The sequence below is a fragment of the Lycorma delicatula genome, chromosome 8, assembly GCF_047948215.1.
Source record: "Lycorma delicatula isolate Av1 chromosome 8, ASM4794821v1, whole genome shotgun sequence".
NCBI lineage: Eukaryota > Metazoa > Arthropoda > Insecta > Hemiptera > Fulgoridae > Lycorma > Lycorma delicatula.
Window position 1 is genome coordinate 19,544,455 of NC_134462.1, and position 21,789 is coordinate 19,566,243.

Sequence of the window (21,789 nt, forward strand, 5' to 3'; positions counted from 1 at the left end):
AAAAAAAAAAATTAAAAAAAAACACTTACGTGAGGATTATTTTCTCTCTATTCTAAGAATATGATTAGCAAATAATTGAAATAGTGTAAATATAGCCTAAAAAGGAATAAAAAATATTTAACTAGTCTGCAGATTTACGGGCATTAAATAATAATTAAACATTAAAGAAACAAAAACAAATGTCTGATTATAATATATTTTTTTTAAATGAAATACTGAAGTTTAACAAGAGATACTCAGTAGATGAAATAGATAATGGGTGTATGAATTATTTATATATATATATATATATATTAACAAGAGATATTGAATAGATGAAATAGATAATGGGTGTATGAATTATATATATATATATATATATGTATGTATGTGTTTGTGTGTGTGTGTGTGTGTGTGTGTGTGTGTGTGTGTGTGTGTGTATGTATGTATGTATGTATGTATGTATGTGTGTGTGTGGTTAATAAATATTTGCAAAATGAATAAAATGTAAATGCAGTGTTAAACTTGGTTCTACGTTACATAGGTTTGTTGTTCAAATATACTCAGTATAAACTTAAGAATAGTATTACAGATTAATAATAAGACTATTATCCATTTGTAAAATTTATGCAGTAAAAAGTAATTGGCAAACGCATTTTTTGTAAAGAAAGACAGGAATGATATAGAGTATCTGCAATAATCAATTGTAAATAACTGTTGTAAAGTTATACAAATTTTTACTGACTAAGACATGAATAAAAATTCAATCAGGTGGTAGAAAAATGCAATGAAATTTTTAAGAGTGTTAGAACAACAGAAAAAACTATATCAGAAATAGTGTTGTAGAAGCACAGGAGATTGTAAAAATGTGAATTTTAATGAATGGATAGAAAAACCACCTTATAGTAATTTCATCATCTATAAAGAATGGAGGAAGAAATAATATCAAACAATATGATTCAGAACAGGTTGAAAAATAAAAACCAAAAGAGAAGAAACAATTAGAATTTGAAAAAAAGAGTAAGGAAGAGGATAGAAGATAATGAAACATCTTTAAACAGGAATGGAGGAAAAACAATGAATATGGAAACTCTAAGATGCATTCTTATCTAAGATTGGTTTTGGAAAGGCCAGAGCAATTACAAATTTCTTAAAAAGAATAAAGTTATGACTCAGTGAATAAAACGTGTCTATGACATCTCATTAAGTATTTACTGACTCAAGAATAAAAATTTGGAAGTAGTATACTTACTACTCTCACATACTTGTGAGATGATTTATCAACCATTAAAGAAGACATATTTAAAAAATCTAACAGTTGCTAACTCCCTGTTAGTCCTCAGATCGATAATTTGACTTATTAAGTCTATAATTGCATGAACATTATTTTCACTTAATACTGAATACATTGTTGCAGAAAACCTAACTTTTTAATTTATGAACAATATTAAGAAAATATAAAATGATAAAATTTAATAAAGAAAGTGGAAATTTACCTAAGGATTAAAAACATGTAGTGGGAAAATAAATAAAAATGAAAGTTTTGAAAATGAGTTAACAAAAATAAATGAAAACGAGTTAATAGTTTTGGGAAGACGTAGAAAAAAGTAATAGAGAAAACAAGTAACTTCTATAATTAAGGTGCTACTGCATTAAAAAATTATGTACATCCATTTTAAAATTAAGAGGTCTGTTACAAAATAAACTACAAAAGATTTTTTCATACTATGCAAAACAGTTAACTATGGCAAATATTGTGGAGAAAAACCTATCTTTATCTCAACATCTGTAAACATTTATTTCACTTGTCACTTGCAAAATTTAAGAGCAATTGTAAATGGTTTGGTTTTTTTTTTTTTTTTTTTGTAATAACTTACAATTAATTATTTAAAAAAGACAAAAAAATAAATACAATTTTAATGTAAAAAAAAGCAATGGTTCAAATTTGTGAAACACCAACAGCTTAGAAATTAAGAGAACTTAAGAAAAGAACATCCTCCAACGGTAAATAAAGCTAGCCCTAACTTAAAAAAAAAAATAAATAAAAAAAATCTAATAAATAAAATAAACTTTACCTTAAAATACACTAAGATATCTTTTTATACTCACCTCGTTAAATCTTCATATGGTTATAAATAATAGGGAGTGTAAAAAATTAATTAATTCAACAATCCTGGCAGTGTTGAAAATACAAAATCTAAAATACTTTCCGTACATTGAATAAATTTAATGAAATATTAAAAAAAGAAGATTTAATTTGAGTTATTTCAGACTGAAATAAATATTTAAAGAAATATTTTTTAAAGATTTATAAAAAAAAATATCCTTCCTAAAAACATTTAAAGAAAGCTGACAACACAGTAGTAGGACTTTCCTGTCACACAGTTATTTAAGAATAAAATATAATTAATATATTAATGAAATATTGAAAAAATCCCACATTTTAATTATAAGATAATAATAGTGGCTTGAGATTAAAACCCCTAATTTCAAATCTGTTATTACAACAAAAAAAAAATCTTCTATTTCAACAATTTAAAATATTAAAATTATTTTCAATGCCCTTGAAAATATATTAATTGATACCTCACATGACCATATTTGTTACTTTTTGTGCAAACCCCAAAGTGGGAATCAAAAGTTCAAGTTTATAAAAAAAAATATTTTTTTAAAGCAGTCTTGATTACAATAAAAAAGGGAAAGAAGAAACAATATTAAAAAATGCATGACTTTTTGTTGGGTCTGTCCGTTTGGTGGGGTTTGGGTCTTCCAGTTAAGTAAAGATTGGGAAGGGTAGCCTTTCAGCTGAGGGATGTAGCGGTCGCCCAGAAGAGGGGGGCAACTGCGTCTTGATGAGGCTGGAAGGACCCCGATGGGTAGCCGTAACTGGCAAGACAGGGGGGCAGTCTACTGCCACGACACCCTGACATTCCTGCGCAAAGCCTAACGGCAGAGGCCAGGGATGTTGGGGGTGTTTAAAAAAGGACAAAAAAAAAAAAAAAAAAGTTAAGTAAAGATTAATTTATATGTGTAATTAGATGACAACAGAAGAAACCACAATGGAAAACAACCATTACAGTGATCCCAACTAAACTTAAAAAATTAGATCATTTTTTGGGGTGGGGGTGTGCAATTTTCCAAAAAAATGCTTTTGAAAATATTGTTACTTTAAAGGAAGTAAAGGAAGTATTGTGATCGTGAAAAATTTTGGTTTTCAGGTTTCAATGGAAATATCCATTTTGACTAGTTTTGGCATGACATTTGTAAATACATATATGTACGTATTTCACATAAATCAAATACAAGTAGCCGTAGGATGATGAAATTTTGGATTTAGTAATGTTGTAACATTTAGTTCTGCACCTCCTCTTTTAATTGCAATCAACTGAACCAAAAGTGTCCAAAAAAAGCCCAAAATGCCAAAAAATTTGGATTTTAGACTTTTTTTTAACTGCAGTAATAAGCTCTCATTGAGAGCTTTTCAGCGAATATCATAAGTGGTACTTATTTTCATTGGTTCCAGAGTTATAACCAAATAAAATTTTAATTAATGAAATATTTGGATCTTACAAAGGAAGGGGTACATTGGTTTGAATCAAACTTCATTTCCTTTTCTTTTTTTTAACTTTTTTTTTTAATTTAAATATATTGATTTATTAATAATTATTAACTTGTGATCGTTAAACATTTTTTACAGTAAATAACAATTCAATAATACAATAATAAAAAATAAAAAAATGAAAAGAAATCAAAACTTATTAGTGAAATAAAATTTTATGTACTTTTAAAAATGTGTATATGTAATAGATTTAGTGAAACATCTGATTATTTAATTGAAAATTTTAATTTAGAATTGTATTATTTTTGGATCTTCTAGTTTAATTTGTGTTTAATTTTATCTACATTAAAGTTAACTACAGAGTGGCTGATAAATAACAAGAACAACACTACACTGAGGCATGCCCTATATTTAATAAATTGCAAAAAATTGTTTTCTTTTAGTTCATTACTCCTCTGATATTGTCGAGCAATATTCTCCCTAAGTCGGAATTGATCATCATTTCACTTATTTGTTTTTTGTTGTCACTCATTTAATTGTTCTTTAGTTTGATATAATTCTTCTCATCTTATTTGTATACATGTTCTCTAGTTTTCAAATTTTCCCTCTCTTTATATTCATTATCATCTTTTAATTTTTTTATTCTTCCCTTGCTCTTAACATTTTCTTGTTGTTTTTTTTTAGATATATTTATTCATGTTATCTTTCTTTTTACTGTATAATTGTTTCTTTTCCATTTTTGATTATTCACCAAATAATCCAATAATAAAAACTTAAGGTTGAAATTAACATTTGTAACCAGTTTACAGGAGATCACTAAACGGAATAGTTTAATTATTAACTTTTATTTATATGACACACCAGAAATCTGAAACTTTTGTTAATCAGCAACTCATGAAGATACGAATAATACTGATCTAGTAATTTGAATAATAAAGGCACTTTTACTCTGCCCTAATATTTCATGTAAGACGGTTGAATTAATAATTGTATAAATATTTGATGTTAATAAAAACTAATATTTCAGCAATTGTCTAACTATCCACTTTATTAAAGAACTGGAGGATTGTATCTCACTTTCAAATGAAATAAATTTAAATGAAGTGCATCAAAAAATGTGTAAATGTAATTTAATAGGCGTACAAGGAAGTCATGATGTGGTGTTCACATCAGATTTGTTAATTGTTAGCAAATGTGCCTAAGAAAAGTATACCTTATTAAGCAAAATCTCAAAATACTGAGGGTGATCTTGCTCTACAGTCTCAATCCCCTTGACCTTTTACGTTGAAAATTTAATGACATCAATGGTCCATATATAAAAGTAATCTGACCAAGGTTGGTCAAAATCGGTTCATTAGTTCTGGAGATATAAGGTGATTTAGAGGGCAACACTGAACACACACATTTACATATGAACATTAACATCTGGAAAATTAACATCTGGTTTTTTGGGTTCCCTAGGTGTCAAAACATCAAGATCTGGTGAAAACTGCATTTGACTAAATTAGACCAATTTCAATACTTTCCCTTCTAGAGCTATAGCGCTATCTGGACAGGAAAGTAAAAATATATACTTTTTAAATTCCTTTTCCCGATCAATCATAAATAATTAAAACAAAATCTTTAAAGATATTAAATTCCTATTAATACAGCCATGTTGTTTTTAAATTTAAAGTTTGAGAACTAAATGATAAGTTATAAAAAATCACATGAGCAATCTTTCTAGAACTTTAGATTTTCTAATGTTACTCTTTCCAAAAAAATATCCTTATGTTTACTCAAAGTATTTAAAATTCTTTGAAAAATAATTTCAGGTGTTAATTTTTATTCTGATACTCTGCCTGACCAAGAAAACATTAAAAAACTAGGACTTATAAAAATCTATCAAATTTAAGTGCAGATAATTTATCACATTTTTTCAAAACATAAACTTTCAAAAAAAATGAAGAAAAACCAATGTTCAGAATATAACATTCAACTGATATTATCTGACAGCTAATGAAAACATACCTCAAGATTGATATTTGAGATAGTATTATACACATTACATAACCGAGATGAAAGTATTATGCTACAAATAATATAATATTATTGCAAAAGATAACAAAATTTTTTAGATAAATACATAAGGCAATAATAATTATTATTTTTAATTTATTTGAGACATATAGAACATTTTCAAAAACCACTGCTTAGAAGATAATGTAAAATGTTTTTAAATTATACTACAGATTGTAACAACTAGCAGCAATCTGAACATGTTAAAAAATTAATAATATAATAAATATACACTTACCGGATGGCATCAATCTCTTCTTCCTTCTCTGAGATTCTCTTCTCAGCTTCATGACGGAATTGTGAGTACTCAGCTGAGAGTCTCTGAGCTCGCTGTTCTTCTGCCTTGCGGCCCTACAACGAATAATTAGAATAATTAGAAAAGAAAAATTAGAATATAATACAAAAAAAAATATATTTTATCTCACATACATAGGAATGAAATATTCCTTCTTCAAAATAATTATTTTCCCAAAAACAAAAACTACTTCTTTGACACAACCTAAAAAAATGAGTAATTCAATATATTGAAAGCATTTTTGTTTTTGAGGGTTAAATTTTTTAATATAGTTTAATTTTTAATGGTCCTCATAAGCGAATAGAATATTATTAAAAATAAAATAAAGATATGGGTATTGAATAATAGTCAAGAAAATTTTAGTCTAACCAAAATTTTTCTAATTTCTGGTTAGTTAGATATTATTTTTATTTACTTAATTAAATTTTTTTTGGTCTGTGTATAGACATAGATATTCAACATACAGGCTGAAAGTCTACCTGTCAGAGTAGCATCATGATTGAGTACTTAACTTGTTCACTTTTCTTCTTTCTGCATAAATAAAAAAAAAAAAACATATTTTCAGAGAGCTACTGCATGTGGATGTAAATGCACTTTTCTTCCTTTGCGTGAAATAAGATTTCTCTTTTATTTTCCAGTTGGTTAAGGAAAGGAAAATTGTTTAAGTCTTTGTTTTATATATATTTATATGGCTTGTATCATATGTCAGTTCCCCAGTTATGGTCTTTAACAGCTGGACAGCTCTAAACAGAATTCATTTAAATGTTTGCTGGGGTAATTACAAGACTGAATAAATTAAGTAAGGCTGGCTAACCATACCAAACAGCAATGTAACTTAATTTAGAGATTTGTGCTGACAAGATGTTATTTCACAGTTGAATAAACAACCCTAATTCTCTAGCAAAACAGAGACCATTCAGCAATATCTTATTTTAAAAAAAAGAAAGAAATATAAGGGTGTCTCCCCATAAAGTCTTTCCATGATTACAAGAATCTATTATAAAAAAACTATTACAATTACAGCTGTGCGGTTTGTGGCAAAAGAAAGAATTATCAAGTTTTTTTTATCTTGGTTTGTTGCAGGTAGAGTTGCAGTAGAGAACACTGATCAATTTTTTATAAAATGGTGTCAATCCAGAAGAAAGCATAATATGTGTTGTGGTATTACTAATCGAAACCACTGATTACTGTGCAGCAAAATTTTAGAAGAAAATATGGATGACCAGCACCTGATAGCAAGAGTATTGTTGCATGGTATGCAAAGTTTAAGGGGAGTGGAAGTGTAGCTGATATTCCACAAACAAGGCAGCCATCAATTAGTGAAGAGAAGGTTGAGGTTGTGCAGCAAACATTTCCACATAAGCCTTCCAAATCTACCCATCACATATCTCAATAAGGATTCCCCAGTCAACAATGTACAGAATTTTACACAAGAAACTAAGGTTGCACGCGTATAAAGTTCAGATATTGCAACATCTACAGCCAGATGACTGCCCTTGTTGCGCTGCCTTTGTGATCGAGATTTTGCAACAGATTGATATCGACAATGAGTACTTCCAGCAAGTGTGTTTTTAGACGAGGCTACTTTCCATACGTCAGGGAAAGTAAACAGGCATAATGTGATTATATGGGGCTCAGAAAATTCAACTTTACCAGGGTAAAGTTAGAATTAGAGATTCCTCTAAAGTGAATGTGTGGTGCGGTTTGATGCACAACAGAATCATTGGTCTCTTCTTTTTCATTGAGCAATCAATAACAGCTAACATTTACCTGGATATGCTGCAATACTTTGCTATACTTCAACTAAATGACTTACAACCTAGGGTGGTTTTCCAGCAGGAGGTGCACCACCACATTGGGGTTTACTAGTTTGAGATTTTCTGAATGAACCATTTCATGGCAGATGGATAGGGTGCAAGCAATGGTCCCATTCCCTGGCCACCATGATCACCAGACATAACTCTCTTAGACTTTCTCACCTGGGGTTATGTTAAGAACAGAGTCTATGCAACACCTGTGCCTGATCTGGACACATTGAGATGAAGAATAACTGAAGCTGTTGCTACTGTTACTGAAGAAATGTTGAGCAACACATGGTGTGAAATTGTGTATCGGTTAGAAATTCTACGAGTGACAAAAGGCACATTGTTGAAGTTTATTAACATGGTAAAAAAATTTGATAATTTTTTTTCTTTTGCCACAAACTGCACAGCTGTAACTGTAATAGTTTTTTTGTAATACCGTTTTGTATTCATGGAAAGACTTTATGGACATCCTATACATAAAACCAAGTGAACATATTAACTAAATTTAGACTGGATTTAATTTAAATGTAATTTTCAAAAATAATCTTCCAGTATTGTTTGTCCTGTTATGCATTAACAGACTTATTATTCTGTAACTTTTGTCTAAACATTCATTCAATAACAATTTCATTTATATATGATTACTAATACTTGGTCATTAGATCAAACCAAGTAACTTAGTGGATCATATATTAAAATTATGGATAACATGCATTGTAGGTATTTTCAGAATGGTACATAATTATATACATAGTTTGAAAGCACTTTCAAACATAAGAAGAAAAGAAGTACACATAAGAAGATTTTAAAAATATTTTATAGTTACATTGCTTTGGGGTGGATAATAGTTTAGAAATTACCACTAAAACAAGCCAAGTTTTTTCTTCAGTCCATTAGCAAAACTGGTGATGGTAGTTTAAAAGGCTATGAATTTTCAATAGTGTTTAAAAAAAAAATTTTATTTCACAAAAGAATAATAATTAGACAGGTGATCAGTAAACAAAGGTAGGAGGTGTTAAGCTTTTACACTTCCTCTAGAGACCATAACATTGAAGGGTAAAAACACAGCAACAATATCCTACTGAAAATATGTAATACAACTGGGATCATTTACAACAAAATTACTAAGTACACAGGAGTAACTAATATCTTTGACTGAGGGATAAACAGAAACATCTGTCCCATAAGTACCACTAGTAAGTATCAGTAGTTTTCCAAGTAGTTGACAAGATGTCATAAGAGATAAATGATTATTTTTATTGGTTTATTTTTTAAAAGATGCATATGAGGTGGTATCACAAAGTTCCTGTACTGTACAAGCTTCCATATTATTCTGTATAATAAAGCTGTATGGAACATTGAAGGTCATTGCTTCCAAGAAGTCAATCAATCTGTCAAGTGATGTTCTATATAGATATGATTTTACTGTCTTGTGTTAATACCAGTTTGTAATGGTATATTTAAATGGTATTAATTGTGCTTACATAAATTTTTGTGTTAAATCAAAAATTTAACTGAGACTTTTAAGATGATTCATCAGGTTTCTAAGTAACATTCTTTAGATCAAAAACAGATTTTTGAGAGGCAGGCATGTTTAGGGGCTGGTAGCCGGTTAAGGATGATCGATTGGTCAGGAGACACAACCATTAGCAAAATGTCAGGCTACATGGAAAAATATGGAAAAAATATACATAAGAACATCATTAAAAACAGTCCATGAATTATGTGACATAATTGAATCAGTTATAGGCCTGCCAAGAAATGTTAATTGAAAACTTCTGCTGCGAAGTTTGGCACTTGTCACTCAAACAAAGGCAGTGGTGTCTCTTTATGTGATGTGAGTTGCAAAAGATCGTTAACAATGATCCAAATTTCTTGCTTAGGATCATCATGAGGAAGAAAGTTAAGTGTTTAGATATGATCTAAGACAAAGCAACATCCATTGTAGTGGAAGAGCCTGCTATCACCTAAACCAAGTCACAACAAGTCCTAAGAGCAACAAAGTATAGTTTTTTTTGTTTTTAACATCAATGGCTTTGATTATTGAGAATATTTTCCTTTATTTTACAGTGATTTCTGACCAATTACAATGTACTAAGGTACTTCAGAGTGATGAAAAAGAACAGAAATGTAAAAAAACTGAAATTGGCTAATATATCATGGCAAAATACCCACTCACCCTCCTCAAAATAATGCAGATTTTGATAGAAAACAGTATTTTAGTGGTCTCACTCTCCCAACCCAGTCACCCCTGTACCTTTTCCTGGTTCTCCAAAGTAAATTTGAAGATGAAAGGGCTCCAAGACTCTATGATATCATACGTGACTAAGATACTCTGACAAGCAGTCAGAGTTTTAGAGGTAAGTAAGAAGTGACTATTTTAAAAGAGAAGGTGGCTCTTTTTAAATAAGATAAACTTATACATATTCAAACCTAATCTAGGAAGTTTATATCTCTTCAAAGCCCCAGATTGTACTGCCATTAGAATAGACGACACATAATTTATTTAATTAATTAAAACATTAAAAAAATGACTTTATATGAATAAAAAATATAAATGTCAAATAAGATTCACTTACAGCTTCAGCTTCTTTGTAAGCAGCAGACAATTCTTCTCTCTCATTCTCCAAACGGCGGAGTTCAATTTCAAGCTCATGGAGACGACGGTTCAAATCAGCCAAAGTGTTACGAGCATCATGGAGATCATCTACACAATTTACAAATAAATATTTTATTTTATAACTTTTCTTATAGTAAATTTGCATAAAATTATACAAATTACAACATAACTTTATGTTTACTTTCAATTTGATAAAAATGTATTTCTACATGAAAAGTGTATAATTATGTTAACTGATATTAAAATAATATCTTTTTACTTCCTTGTATAAAGTAAAGAAAGTGTTGTGATCGTGAAAAATTTTGGTTTTCAGATTTCAATGGAAATATCCATTTTGACTAGTTTCGGCGTGACATCTGTATGTACGTACATATTTATGTATATATCTCGTATATCTCAAAAACGATTAGCTGTAGGATGTTGAAATTTTGGATTTATGACTGTTGTAACATCTCATTATGCACCTCCCCCTTTTTCTTTTTCCTGTTTAGCCTCCGGTAACTACCATTCAGATAATACTTCAGAGGATGAATGAGGATGATATGTATGAGTGTAAATGAAGTGTAGTCTTGTACAGTCTCAGTTCGACCATTCCTGAGATGTGCGGTTAATTGAAAGCCAACCACCAAAGAACACCGGTATCCACGATCTAGTATTCAAATCTGTGTAAAAATAACTGGTTTTGCTAGGGACTTGAACACTGGAACTCTCGACTTCCAAATCAGCTGATTTGGGAAGAAACATTTACCACTAGACCAACCTGGTAGGTTATGCACCTCCCCTTTTGATTGCAATTTACTTAACCAAAAGTGTTAAAAAAAAAAACCCAAAATCCAAAAACATTTGGATTTTGGACTTTTTCTTAACTGCAGTAATAAACTCTCAGTGAGACCTATTCAACGATTTGTCATAAGTGGTACTTATTTTCATTGGTTCCAGAGTTATAGCCAAATAAAATTTTAATTAACAAAATATTTGGATCTTATAAGGGGAGGGCACATCAGTTTAAGTCAGACTTCATCGCCTTTTTTTTAATTTAAATATATTGATTTATCAATAGTTATTAACTTCTGTTGTAAAAAGATTTTTACAATAAATAATAGATCAAATATAACAATAAAGACAAAAATTATGAAAAATATCAGAAGTTATTCTGTGGTGTCCACATCAGATTTTTTTAATAATAATTATCCAAATGAATTATTATTAATAATTATTCTCATTCCTTTAATGAGAATCAATCCTTCCTCATTTTGTTATAACATCCTTACAACAATTTATTTTATGTCTTATCCAATATGATGTTAAAATTTGATGTGTAGTTAAAATTACACTGTATAACTTCTAATGAACTTTTTATTCTATCTACTTTGAAACTAGACAATTAGAAAATCAGTCAATTTTACAGAGTATCTAAAATACTTTTGTTATAATTAATTATTTAAATATATATAATTAAAACAACTGTTTTTAAAGAAACCACCTTCAAACAACAATATGCATATAATATAAAACCACAAACAAAAGAATTTTATTAAATTTAGGTTTTAATTAAATATATATAAGAGCATTCAATAGAAATAAATGGTTTAAATCTTATGTTACTTTTTTCTGAATAATTGAATAAATATGCTAATTCAGAAGTTTCCATAATAGTATAGCTTTATTCAGGTGCTACCTTCTAATGTCTAGTTCTAATGTCTTTTGTTCAAATGTAATGTCAATGTAAATAAAAATTACAAAAGGCTACAAATCTGACTGAGCTGACCTTTAAACTATTAAATTATTGATGTCTACTACTATTACTATTACTTATTAACTTGTGTAGATTTCTATTAATATTTCTGTACTAGTTAATAGAAGAGATTGTAAATTGATTCTGACAATGTAAAATATTTGTGTTGGTCTACTTGAAAAAAATTATTTGATAAATAAAATTCAAAACTGGTGGGTTTTGCTTAGAATTTCTGCAGCAATGCTAACTGTAATTATTGTTACTGTGAATAAAAGAATATGATATAAATAATACATTTTGTCAGTATGACTAATACTCTACTGCTTAAATATTGAATAAAACAAGTGAATAAATATTTTGAGTGTTATTAAACACCAATTAAATTGTATTTCATGTACAGCATACTGAATGTATAAATATTACTGTAATAAGAGAAGTCAATATAAATAAATTTTTGTCAAAAAAGGACTGTAAGAGAATGTAATTTTCAATAATATATCTAAAAGCTTCTGAAAATAAAATCTACAGTTTAAAAACGTCTACCTTTTAACTCGTAGTTATAGTTAACATCTTATTTTTGCAGTAATTTTACTATTTATTACATTGTCATGGTAAGAAATGGCGTATGGTTTAAAACAAAATTTGATCAAAGTATTTAGTTATTCATTTTTTTTAATGAAGTGATTTATTATAAAAATTTGGTATATAAATAAATAATGAGCAAAAATAAAAATCTAATTATCAGCACATTCAAGCTAGTGCATATATGCACAAGGGTAACTCAAATGGTTAAACTGAAAATATGAAATTAAATCAGTCTTTACCCATGGTCAAGAATAAAAATGATTTAAAACCATAAACTTGAGATGATAGACCAAACCAAATTTAATAATTCAGTTCAAAATGTTTTCAAACATTCTGGCAGCTACCTTCAGTTTGACTAAAACTGACCTTTTTGTTTCAAAAGTTTATAATTTTAAATTAAAAAAAAATTATTATTATTATTATTATTATTACTGATTATTTCTGGTTATCAAATCAAAAAGATTAAAGCCAGTATAAAAAATAGAGCTTCTGAGCATTTATAAATACTCTTGAATTTGAAAACGCATATTAAAATTAAATTCTATTAAATAACTTATCAAAATAATTAGAATTCATTTTACCTGACAATTTCTTGTTCTCACGAGTTAATGCATCCTTCTGTTCACGTGTCTTATCTAATTCATGTGTGACTCGCTGCAATTCAGTCTGTTTGTTGCGCAGATCACGTTGTGATTGATCGTACAAAGCTGTTGTTTCATCAAGACGTGTCTTAAGATCAAGGTTGATGCGTTCTAACTGCTCAACCCTCTTTTGTAATTCCCTAGCAGTGTTGTTGGCCTATAAACGCAGAAAATTAAATTAAAATTTAAAGTAATAAATTTATAATTTTAATAAAAATATTTTAATTATTCACATTTATAATACTCTTGAATTTTTATTTACTAATTAAGTATTATAAAATAATCTCTTCCTCCGATATATGAAGGAATGATTACAATTTTAGATGCGATTACAACAGAATTATATTCCAAGAAACTTTAAGGAAGAATAACAAAATTATTTAAAAAATTAGTAAGAACAGAGTAACTTCACTGATATTCTTTTATCTGAAGAAAAAGTGATAAATGTGTGACTGACACAGAGAATAAATTCAACATGATCTAATTAGCTCATTTGAGATTTATTTTCTTTAATGCTGCTCCTTCATTAGAAGAAATAAATGAGAAACAATCAAATTAACATAATAATATCAGAGTGTAGCTGATTTTAACTATGCTTCAGTTAGCTACATTAGATCAAAAAAACTTTATTAAGTTAGATAGAGGATTTTCATAAAACTCATACATTTTCTTAAGTAAACTGTTTTTTTTTATTTACATATTTTTTATAATTTATTTATAACTACAATACTGCATATTTTAAAAATAAAAATTTATTTTTTTATTATTCTTCTTTTTACTTAATTTTATTTTTGGGTATTAATTTAAAATAATTTTAAGTTTAGAATTAATTAATTTTGTCTGATATAAAATGTATAAAATAATAAAAATATATAAAATAAAATAAATTATCTAAAGACAATGGACAGAAATATACAAGTTTATAAAATATATAATTCTCCAGAGAGTTCTGTAGCATCATGCAGTCATTGTCAATTAAGTATCACGACACTGACTGAAGTCACTAATAGAATTTTCTGTAAAAAATTACTTTTAACCATAATGTATGTTAACAAATTATGGATGTGTAGTATCTAAATATTATTTAAGAAATACGAGAAAAAATAAAACCAATCAGCAGGATTAATAATAAACTTTGACTTAGAGAAGTTAATTCAATTCAACAGATAAAAATATTACCTGTTTTGTTATCAGACTTTATTTATATAAACAAATCAAAGAATACAAATAACAGTAATATTCAGAAAAAAACTTTCTGAATTAATGTTATTTCACTCATAACATAAATAAGAGAAGTACAGTTACTTTTCTGTATTCATAAATTAATGAAATTCATTACTCTTAACTATTAACAGTCAGTGTTTTTTTAAATACACACTATTCATTAAAAAACCTCAAGCCCTGCTGGCAGCTAACTGATGTTAATGAAAGTAGTCTACATCAATTCAATTATATAAACTTCTATCTGACTATGTAAGCTTCTAAGGGAGGCGGGTGAAAAAAATTGATTATTTATCACCAAAATTCTTGGTGTAGCACAAGGTTACTGACATTAATCAGGCTTTGTAAAAAAGCTGATTTTAACAACGATAAAACTAACAGTCAATCTGAAAATTATGCTCACATATTTTAATAGTGTAACATGTAAACAAATCATTATATTGTAACCTGTTTAAATTTATACTTATATTATATTTAAGATTCATATAAACATGTAAATATTATGATTTCAGTTCTAATGTATATTGGATGTTTTATAAAATTATACTTAAAAATTAATTTCATGAACTCTTTAATAAATTTATTGAAATGAAATATTAAAGTACCTTTTCAAGATCAATAATGAGCACTTCTACTTCACTCTGTAAGCGAGATTTTTGCTTTTCAAGGTTGTTAACCTTGACAATCAAAGATTCAATATGTTCTTCCTGTTCATGCAGACGAGCAGAGTATTTACGTCTGTGAAATTATAACACCAACTATAATTATTACTATATGATACAAAAAGCGTAATTTTTTTTTACTAAGAAGAAAAATATATCTCTTAAAAATAATGACCGTACACTTTTTCAACATTAATAACATGAAACCCAATTTAGATTAAGAATTGCAAAAATGTAGAATCCCTAGAATCATGTGGGCAGCTCTGTTATAATTCAATATTATTAAAAAGGTTTTTTCATTTGTTTGGCATAGTGTGAATCCTGCAATTTGTTGTTTCATTTGCAACTGTTCTGAGTTAAATGTTATCATGAACTGTTATGGTCATATTTTGTTGATTAGCAGTGGTTTACAAATTATAACTAAATATTCATTTGTAATTAATTTATTACAGATAAATTATTGATTCTGCTAAGTAATCATTTAGCATAATGATTCAATAAATTAAAAATTAAGAGTTTTTAGTCATTTAGGCAGGCTGTTTAATGTTATTTGTTTGTAATTAATCTATATTTTTAAAAATGCAGTGCAAGGTGGAACAATTTAATTCGTAGAATGCAGCTATAAAAAAATACACTTTTTGTTTTACAGATCAGTGGCTCCAAAATGTAAATTAGTGGCTTGTTATTTTCAAAGGACCTCTTGAGCAAACTATACACTGGTTTAGATGGTTCCCGTTTCTGGAAATAGGCATGGAACTCTTTTACCATAGTACTCTTTTATCATATTAGACTGGATATTAGTGATTTCAGAAAATATTTACTCCTTTACTAGTTTGTAATTTTGGGAACATTAAAAAATCTTAGGGGGCTAAGTTGAGCGAATAAGCAGGATGACTTTTAATTTGGTAATTAATATTTTGGTTAGGAAAATTTTCATAATGTATGCACCATGGTTTATAACAATGTTATAATGGATGTTTCACTTAGCATAATTCAAGTCTTTTATCCTTAAAATCTTTTCATTGTCCATTAATTACACACTTAATCATCTGTTACATCATATCAAATCTCACAATTAATGTCCATCATTTTTTATTTTTGGCTGATTGTTTCTGGGGTTGGGGAGGGTCACTCTTTACACTTTTTTGTTCATCATTAAATCTTGTATATCATTTGATGACACATGACTTGTTCAGGGAACTCACACTGCATGCCACTTTCAACAACTCCAATGTTTCTTCAGCAGTTTTGCTAATTTTCACACAAGATTTAACATTAACATAAATTCTATTTCAATCAATTGCAATTAAACAAAAGTTTACCCACAGATCTTTATTGTTTTCTTAATAGCCAATTAACAAATGACTCTATTATCCATCTTGAGTTTTACAAACACATTAATTAAAAATAATTTCTCAGATGATTCTAACCAAACAGATATTTTGGGAATTAAATAGGCACATCTTTTAACAACTTCTAACAGATAAGAGATGATTTTAATTTGTTTTTATTATTGCAAAAATTTAACCAATTTTTAAATTAATGAAACAAATATTATAATTAACATTTTTAATCTAATAATCTGACATCAATAAAGTAATGTATGTAATAAATAATTAAATTCATATAAACAAACAAATAAACTCTTTATTTTTAGGGAATAAAAACAGTGAATAAAATAAAATGTTTTTGTTTTTATTATGAAAAAATCTTAACCAATCATTTCTTAAGTGAGTAAAACAATAAGTTTTATTCTATAATTTAATTACCACTCAGTAAAAAGACTAATGTAACTTATTCTGAAATTAAACATTCTAATAAAAAAATGTACAAGCTTTGTTAAAAATGAAACTAAACATATCCACTAATGGCATTCTTCTTTGTGAATAGTAGGATTCTTCTTTAAAAATAATATTTTGTTCACCACATCAGTCAACATTGTTTCATTTCCAGTCTGTAAGCGTGAAAGCAAGGTAGTGTTTCATGCTTGCAGAGATTTTTTGACATGAAAATGATATCCTTGAAGAGTAAAATATGTATGAAATTTTGTTTCATAATTAGGCAAGATGTTTACAGAGACTCTTAAGATGTTGCAAAGAGTCTATGGGGAAATATGAGTTATATGGACTGCATGATTGGTTATGTTTATTTGCAAATGATTCATAATTTGCAATCATAACATCAATATTTATATTTGACAGTAATACAGCAACTGAGGGAGAGAGGAGAAAGAAGAAGCCTGAAGTATAGAAAATGAAACATGGATGGTGCACCGTAACAATGCTCCCATTCATTCTCCTCTCCTTATTTGAGATTTTGGTGAAAGATAACATTACTATAGCAATACAGCCTTCCATTCACCTGATTTTGAACTTATAGACTTCCTTCTGTTCTGAAGATGAAAGGCATAATGAAAGGAGGATGTTCCCAGAAGACAGAATAGATTAAAGAGAATTTTTAATTAGACCTGTATTCTATTCCATGAAATATGGAATAGAAACTCATTTAATAGTGGAATAAATAGCATAAGTGATATATTAAAAGTAAAGGACAGTACTTCAAAGGAATTAAATCTGATTAAATTGTGTAAAAAGAAAAGAAAAAAATAAATTTTCATTTCTTTCTGAAAAACTGATATAAAATGTTCTTAATATTGTTATTACTAACAACACAATGAATAATAATAATTGAAAAATTACCTGAGCTCTTCAACTTCCTCAGCACGAGCATTGGCCTCTGTTTCATACTTTGACTTCCAAGTTGTGACTTCACCATTGGCCTTAACAAGTTGTCTCTCAAGATCGAGTCTAGCTTCAGCTTCCTCCTCAAGCTGTACTCTTACTGATTCTAATTCAACTTCTACCTGGTGCAGGCTTGCCTCCAACAATGATCTCCTCTGAAAAATAACATTAGATACTATATCACTATGACATTATGACAATAATTATGATAAAAAAGTAAGCTGCGAAATGGTAGCAATGCTAAGGAAAAAAATATAAGGAATATGTAACTGAAAAGGTTATAACAAATCATAGCTATAATAAGAGAATAACAATGTTAGGAATTCACTGCTGCTTAGCCTCTAGAAAGACCTATTAAGAAATATTTTCTAGGTTTATAGAACAACAATTGTAGACTGAATTCATTATGTGAAACTCCTATTACAAAACAACTATGTCTACAATTACAATAGTGAGGTGAAAATGCTTTGAGAGAATGACAATGTAGTGTTGGAGTTCTATGATTGGTTGCAAGATTTTAATATGACTGGAAATCACAACTGAAATGATAAGATAAAACTACTTCAAAGCTTAACATTCTAATTCCATCTTAAATTCAAAGCAGCGCCATAGAGTTAGTTTTAAACATATACAGTTTGAAATTAAAAATTATAAATTTATAGTTTTCTTGATTTTTTCATATTTATTAAAATATAGCAAATTCACAAATTAGCAGTACAGCACACAAACTACAAATTAAATTAAATTCTTAAGGTCTGAAATAACTATAAAACACAACTGTTGTAGTAAAATTACAATGATGTAATGCAGCTTTTTTATTAAAACTTTTAGTTGGAAAAAAAGCTGATAACAATCTGGCACAATACAGTAAAACGGTTATTTAAAGTTACTTTTTTAAACAGTTACCTTCAAAAAAATGTCTTTTAATTAAAATAAAAATACATAAATATGTACAAAACTATAAATTACCATAAATTACTATGGTTATTACCATCATAACCATAAATAGTTTAATATTTATTTATTCCAATCTGGTAACTACAGGCCTATGCTCAATTTCATTTGCCTTCCTCTATTTTTTTTTATGTTAAGAAGTGAAATGTAAATACAGATTTAAAATATTTAAAAAATATAAAATCGTATCAATAATCTTTTTTTTTAAATAAAAATTCCATCAAAAATGAAAATATGAATAAGTCCAAGTTGAAAGAGTTAAGACTCAGAAGGAATATTTAACAGGAATTTTAAACATAAGATGCACCTGAAATCTTGATTTGGAGTTAAGTATAGTAATCCTAAATTGGAAATTTTCAGATAAAGGATTGCCCATTAGATCATTGAAACAAAAAGCTATTGTAAATATCTAAAGAAATTTTATCTACTTCAATTTAACAATTTTTTTGTGATTGCTTGGAGAACCAAATGTGTAAATTGATTGAATTAACTGATACATTACTACAATTGAGATATATCAATAATGAATAACTGCAATTAATTATACATATTGTGATGGAAAATAAAATTATTCATTATTTATTAATTCTAATTAAAATTGAACAATTAGTTACCCGTTCATCATCCTCAAGTCGTCTACGAGCATCTTCCAATTGTCCAGCAAGTTGTGACTTGAGATATGTCGCATTCTCAATGTTAACCTTCAAGTCCTGCACTTCCTTTGTTAACTCGATGTTTTCCTATATATCATATAAGAAAATTATTATTTATACAACAAAATAAAAGCACAAAAAAATAATTATAACTTTTGTAAAACTAATATAGTTTTTTTTTCATTCTGTTTTACAAATATTAGATGAAAAATATGACTGTCAAAAATTTTATTAATCTATTTTTTAACAAAAAGTAGTTTGTTTTTAAAAAGATATGCAAGTCACACTAAATATCAGTTACATATAAAAGTATATTTTTAATATATACTACATGATGCTAAAGTCTTCAAGAGAAATCAAATGTATATAACTGGAGTTACAGTGACAAAATCAGAAATCAATTTTAAAAATTAATTAAATGCTAAATATAACTTTCTACAAACTTTAAATAAAATAATTTGAAGATGTCTTGAGTTTTTTTTCATTTCACTGATGAAATCAAAATATATAATCCTATTTCCTTTTTTAAACCTTGAAAATTTAGATTACCTTTTCTTTTCTAATTTTAGATGAAAACAGAGAGTCAGGAAAATTCTTTTTATTACAACTATTACTAATACTGTAAAAGTTTCCCATTAAACTTTTCATCTAGGTGAGACAGAAGTCACAGGTCCCAAAAGTGTCATCACACCCTTTTGTCCTTTTTTCTAGTTTTACTTCTTTTGTTTTGAAGATGAGAGATTTTTTACACAAAAATTTTCAAATGTTAAATATTCAGTAGAATGCTTTTATTTAAATAAAAATTATTAGTTTAATGAGAACTAATTAATTCCCTTCACCAATTTTCATAAAAATTTAACATCATCAACAACACATATATCAGAGTTACCATACCAAATTTCATGATAATATGTCCACCAGTTCCAGGGATATTAAGTAAAATAGATGACAACATGTACATTCAACGTTTTTATTTTTTTAATTTTTCTACTTGGGGATTTCAAAATACAGTATAACCCTGCTATAACATGTCTGTCTGGAGACAACTGTTGTTCTCACATTATAGGCTACTGTTATTTTGAAGATAAAGTGATAAACAAAAAAAAAAGGGGGGCAACTGAGTAATATTAATAACAGTGATATTAATATTAACATGATTAAAATGTTACAGTTGAAAATGGGAATGTTATAGAATAAAATAAAATGTAGAATAATAAATGTAATACTGAGCATGTACTGGTCAGTACTTACATTTTTGTAGCTGGATTACATTTTCACTTTGTTTTTTTTTCAGAACGGAAAACTACAGTAATTGTACAGTCTTTTAAGCACTTTCTCTTATAGCCTGATTGATTATACAGTACTGTAGTAACTGATCTGAATTCAAATTATTGTAAGTTTTGAATTTACGGTATTCAAAATACTGTAAATTTAAATTTACATAAGAGTACTGAATATACTACTTTATTAGAACACAGTAATACATTAACACAAGACATCTGTAGATAAGGAAAAAAGGACAACATAAATTTATATCATTTTGAATTTTTGCCCTCTTGTTTTTACAGTACAGCTATGTGTAATTTCACAGAGCTAAATGTATTAGCATATTTATCTATTCTTTTTAATTTATTATCAAATATGTATATGTAGTTGAAATGTGTTTCTACTCATATGTATGTATTAAAAAAGAACATTTTTTTTATAAATGTTCTTTTTCTGGAGGGACAACCTTCTACCAATGTTTTTGTGAACCGCGTTAAAGCAGCGTCGTGTTGTATTAAGAAAGGCAAAAATTACTTGAAATTTTGCGCCTAACAATATGTTTTGTTATTATATTATAGTTAAGTTCTGAAAATGAATTGTAGTTATTCATTTAATAATAATGTATACATTATTATTAATGTATACATTGTTATGTATACATTATTATACATAATGTATACATAACATTATGGTTAATATATACATAACATAACCATGTTATGTACACATTACATGGTTTATAGCAATGTATATTACAATAAACCAAGGTAATATGGTTGTGGTTTATTTTAAGAACTGTCAAGGACTTGGGACCTTAGTAGTCAATGTCCAATAAATACAAAAAAAAATTTCTAAAGTATGTAAAAAAAAGTATCTAACTTAGAATAAGTATGTTAAAATAGTATAAATTATTTAAAGTACAGTGAACTCTACTAAGTAATATAGATTTAAAATTAATCTCCACCCACAGTAAGCAATTTTGAATTTTTATCAATGATTAATGTGTAAATTTTAG

At 27.7% G+C, this 21,789-nt stretch overlaps 1 protein-coding gene across 1 annotated transcript in view; it reads right to left on the reverse strand.

Moving 5' to 3' along the window:
* Prm (Paramyosin) overlaps positions 1 to 21,789 on the reverse strand; it is a 95,813-nt gene that overhangs the window by 21,630 nt on the left and 52,394 nt on the right. Inside the window, exons 7-12 of the mRNA XM_075373834.1 lie at positions 19,470 to 19,595; positions 17,860 to 18,056; positions 15,104 to 15,236; positions 13,218 to 13,434; positions 10,276 to 10,403; positions 5,835 to 5,947 (exon numbers count right to left, since the gene is read on the reverse strand). Coding sequence (XP_075229949.1) covers positions 5,835 to 5,947; positions 10,276 to 10,403; positions 13,218 to 13,434; positions 15,104 to 15,236; positions 17,860 to 18,056; positions 19,470 to 19,595 — 914 coding nt within the window. The remainder of the gene's footprint in view (positions 1 to 5,834; positions 5,948 to 10,275; positions 10,404 to 13,217; positions 13,435 to 15,103; positions 15,237 to 17,859; positions 18,057 to 19,469; positions 19,596 to 21,789) is intronic.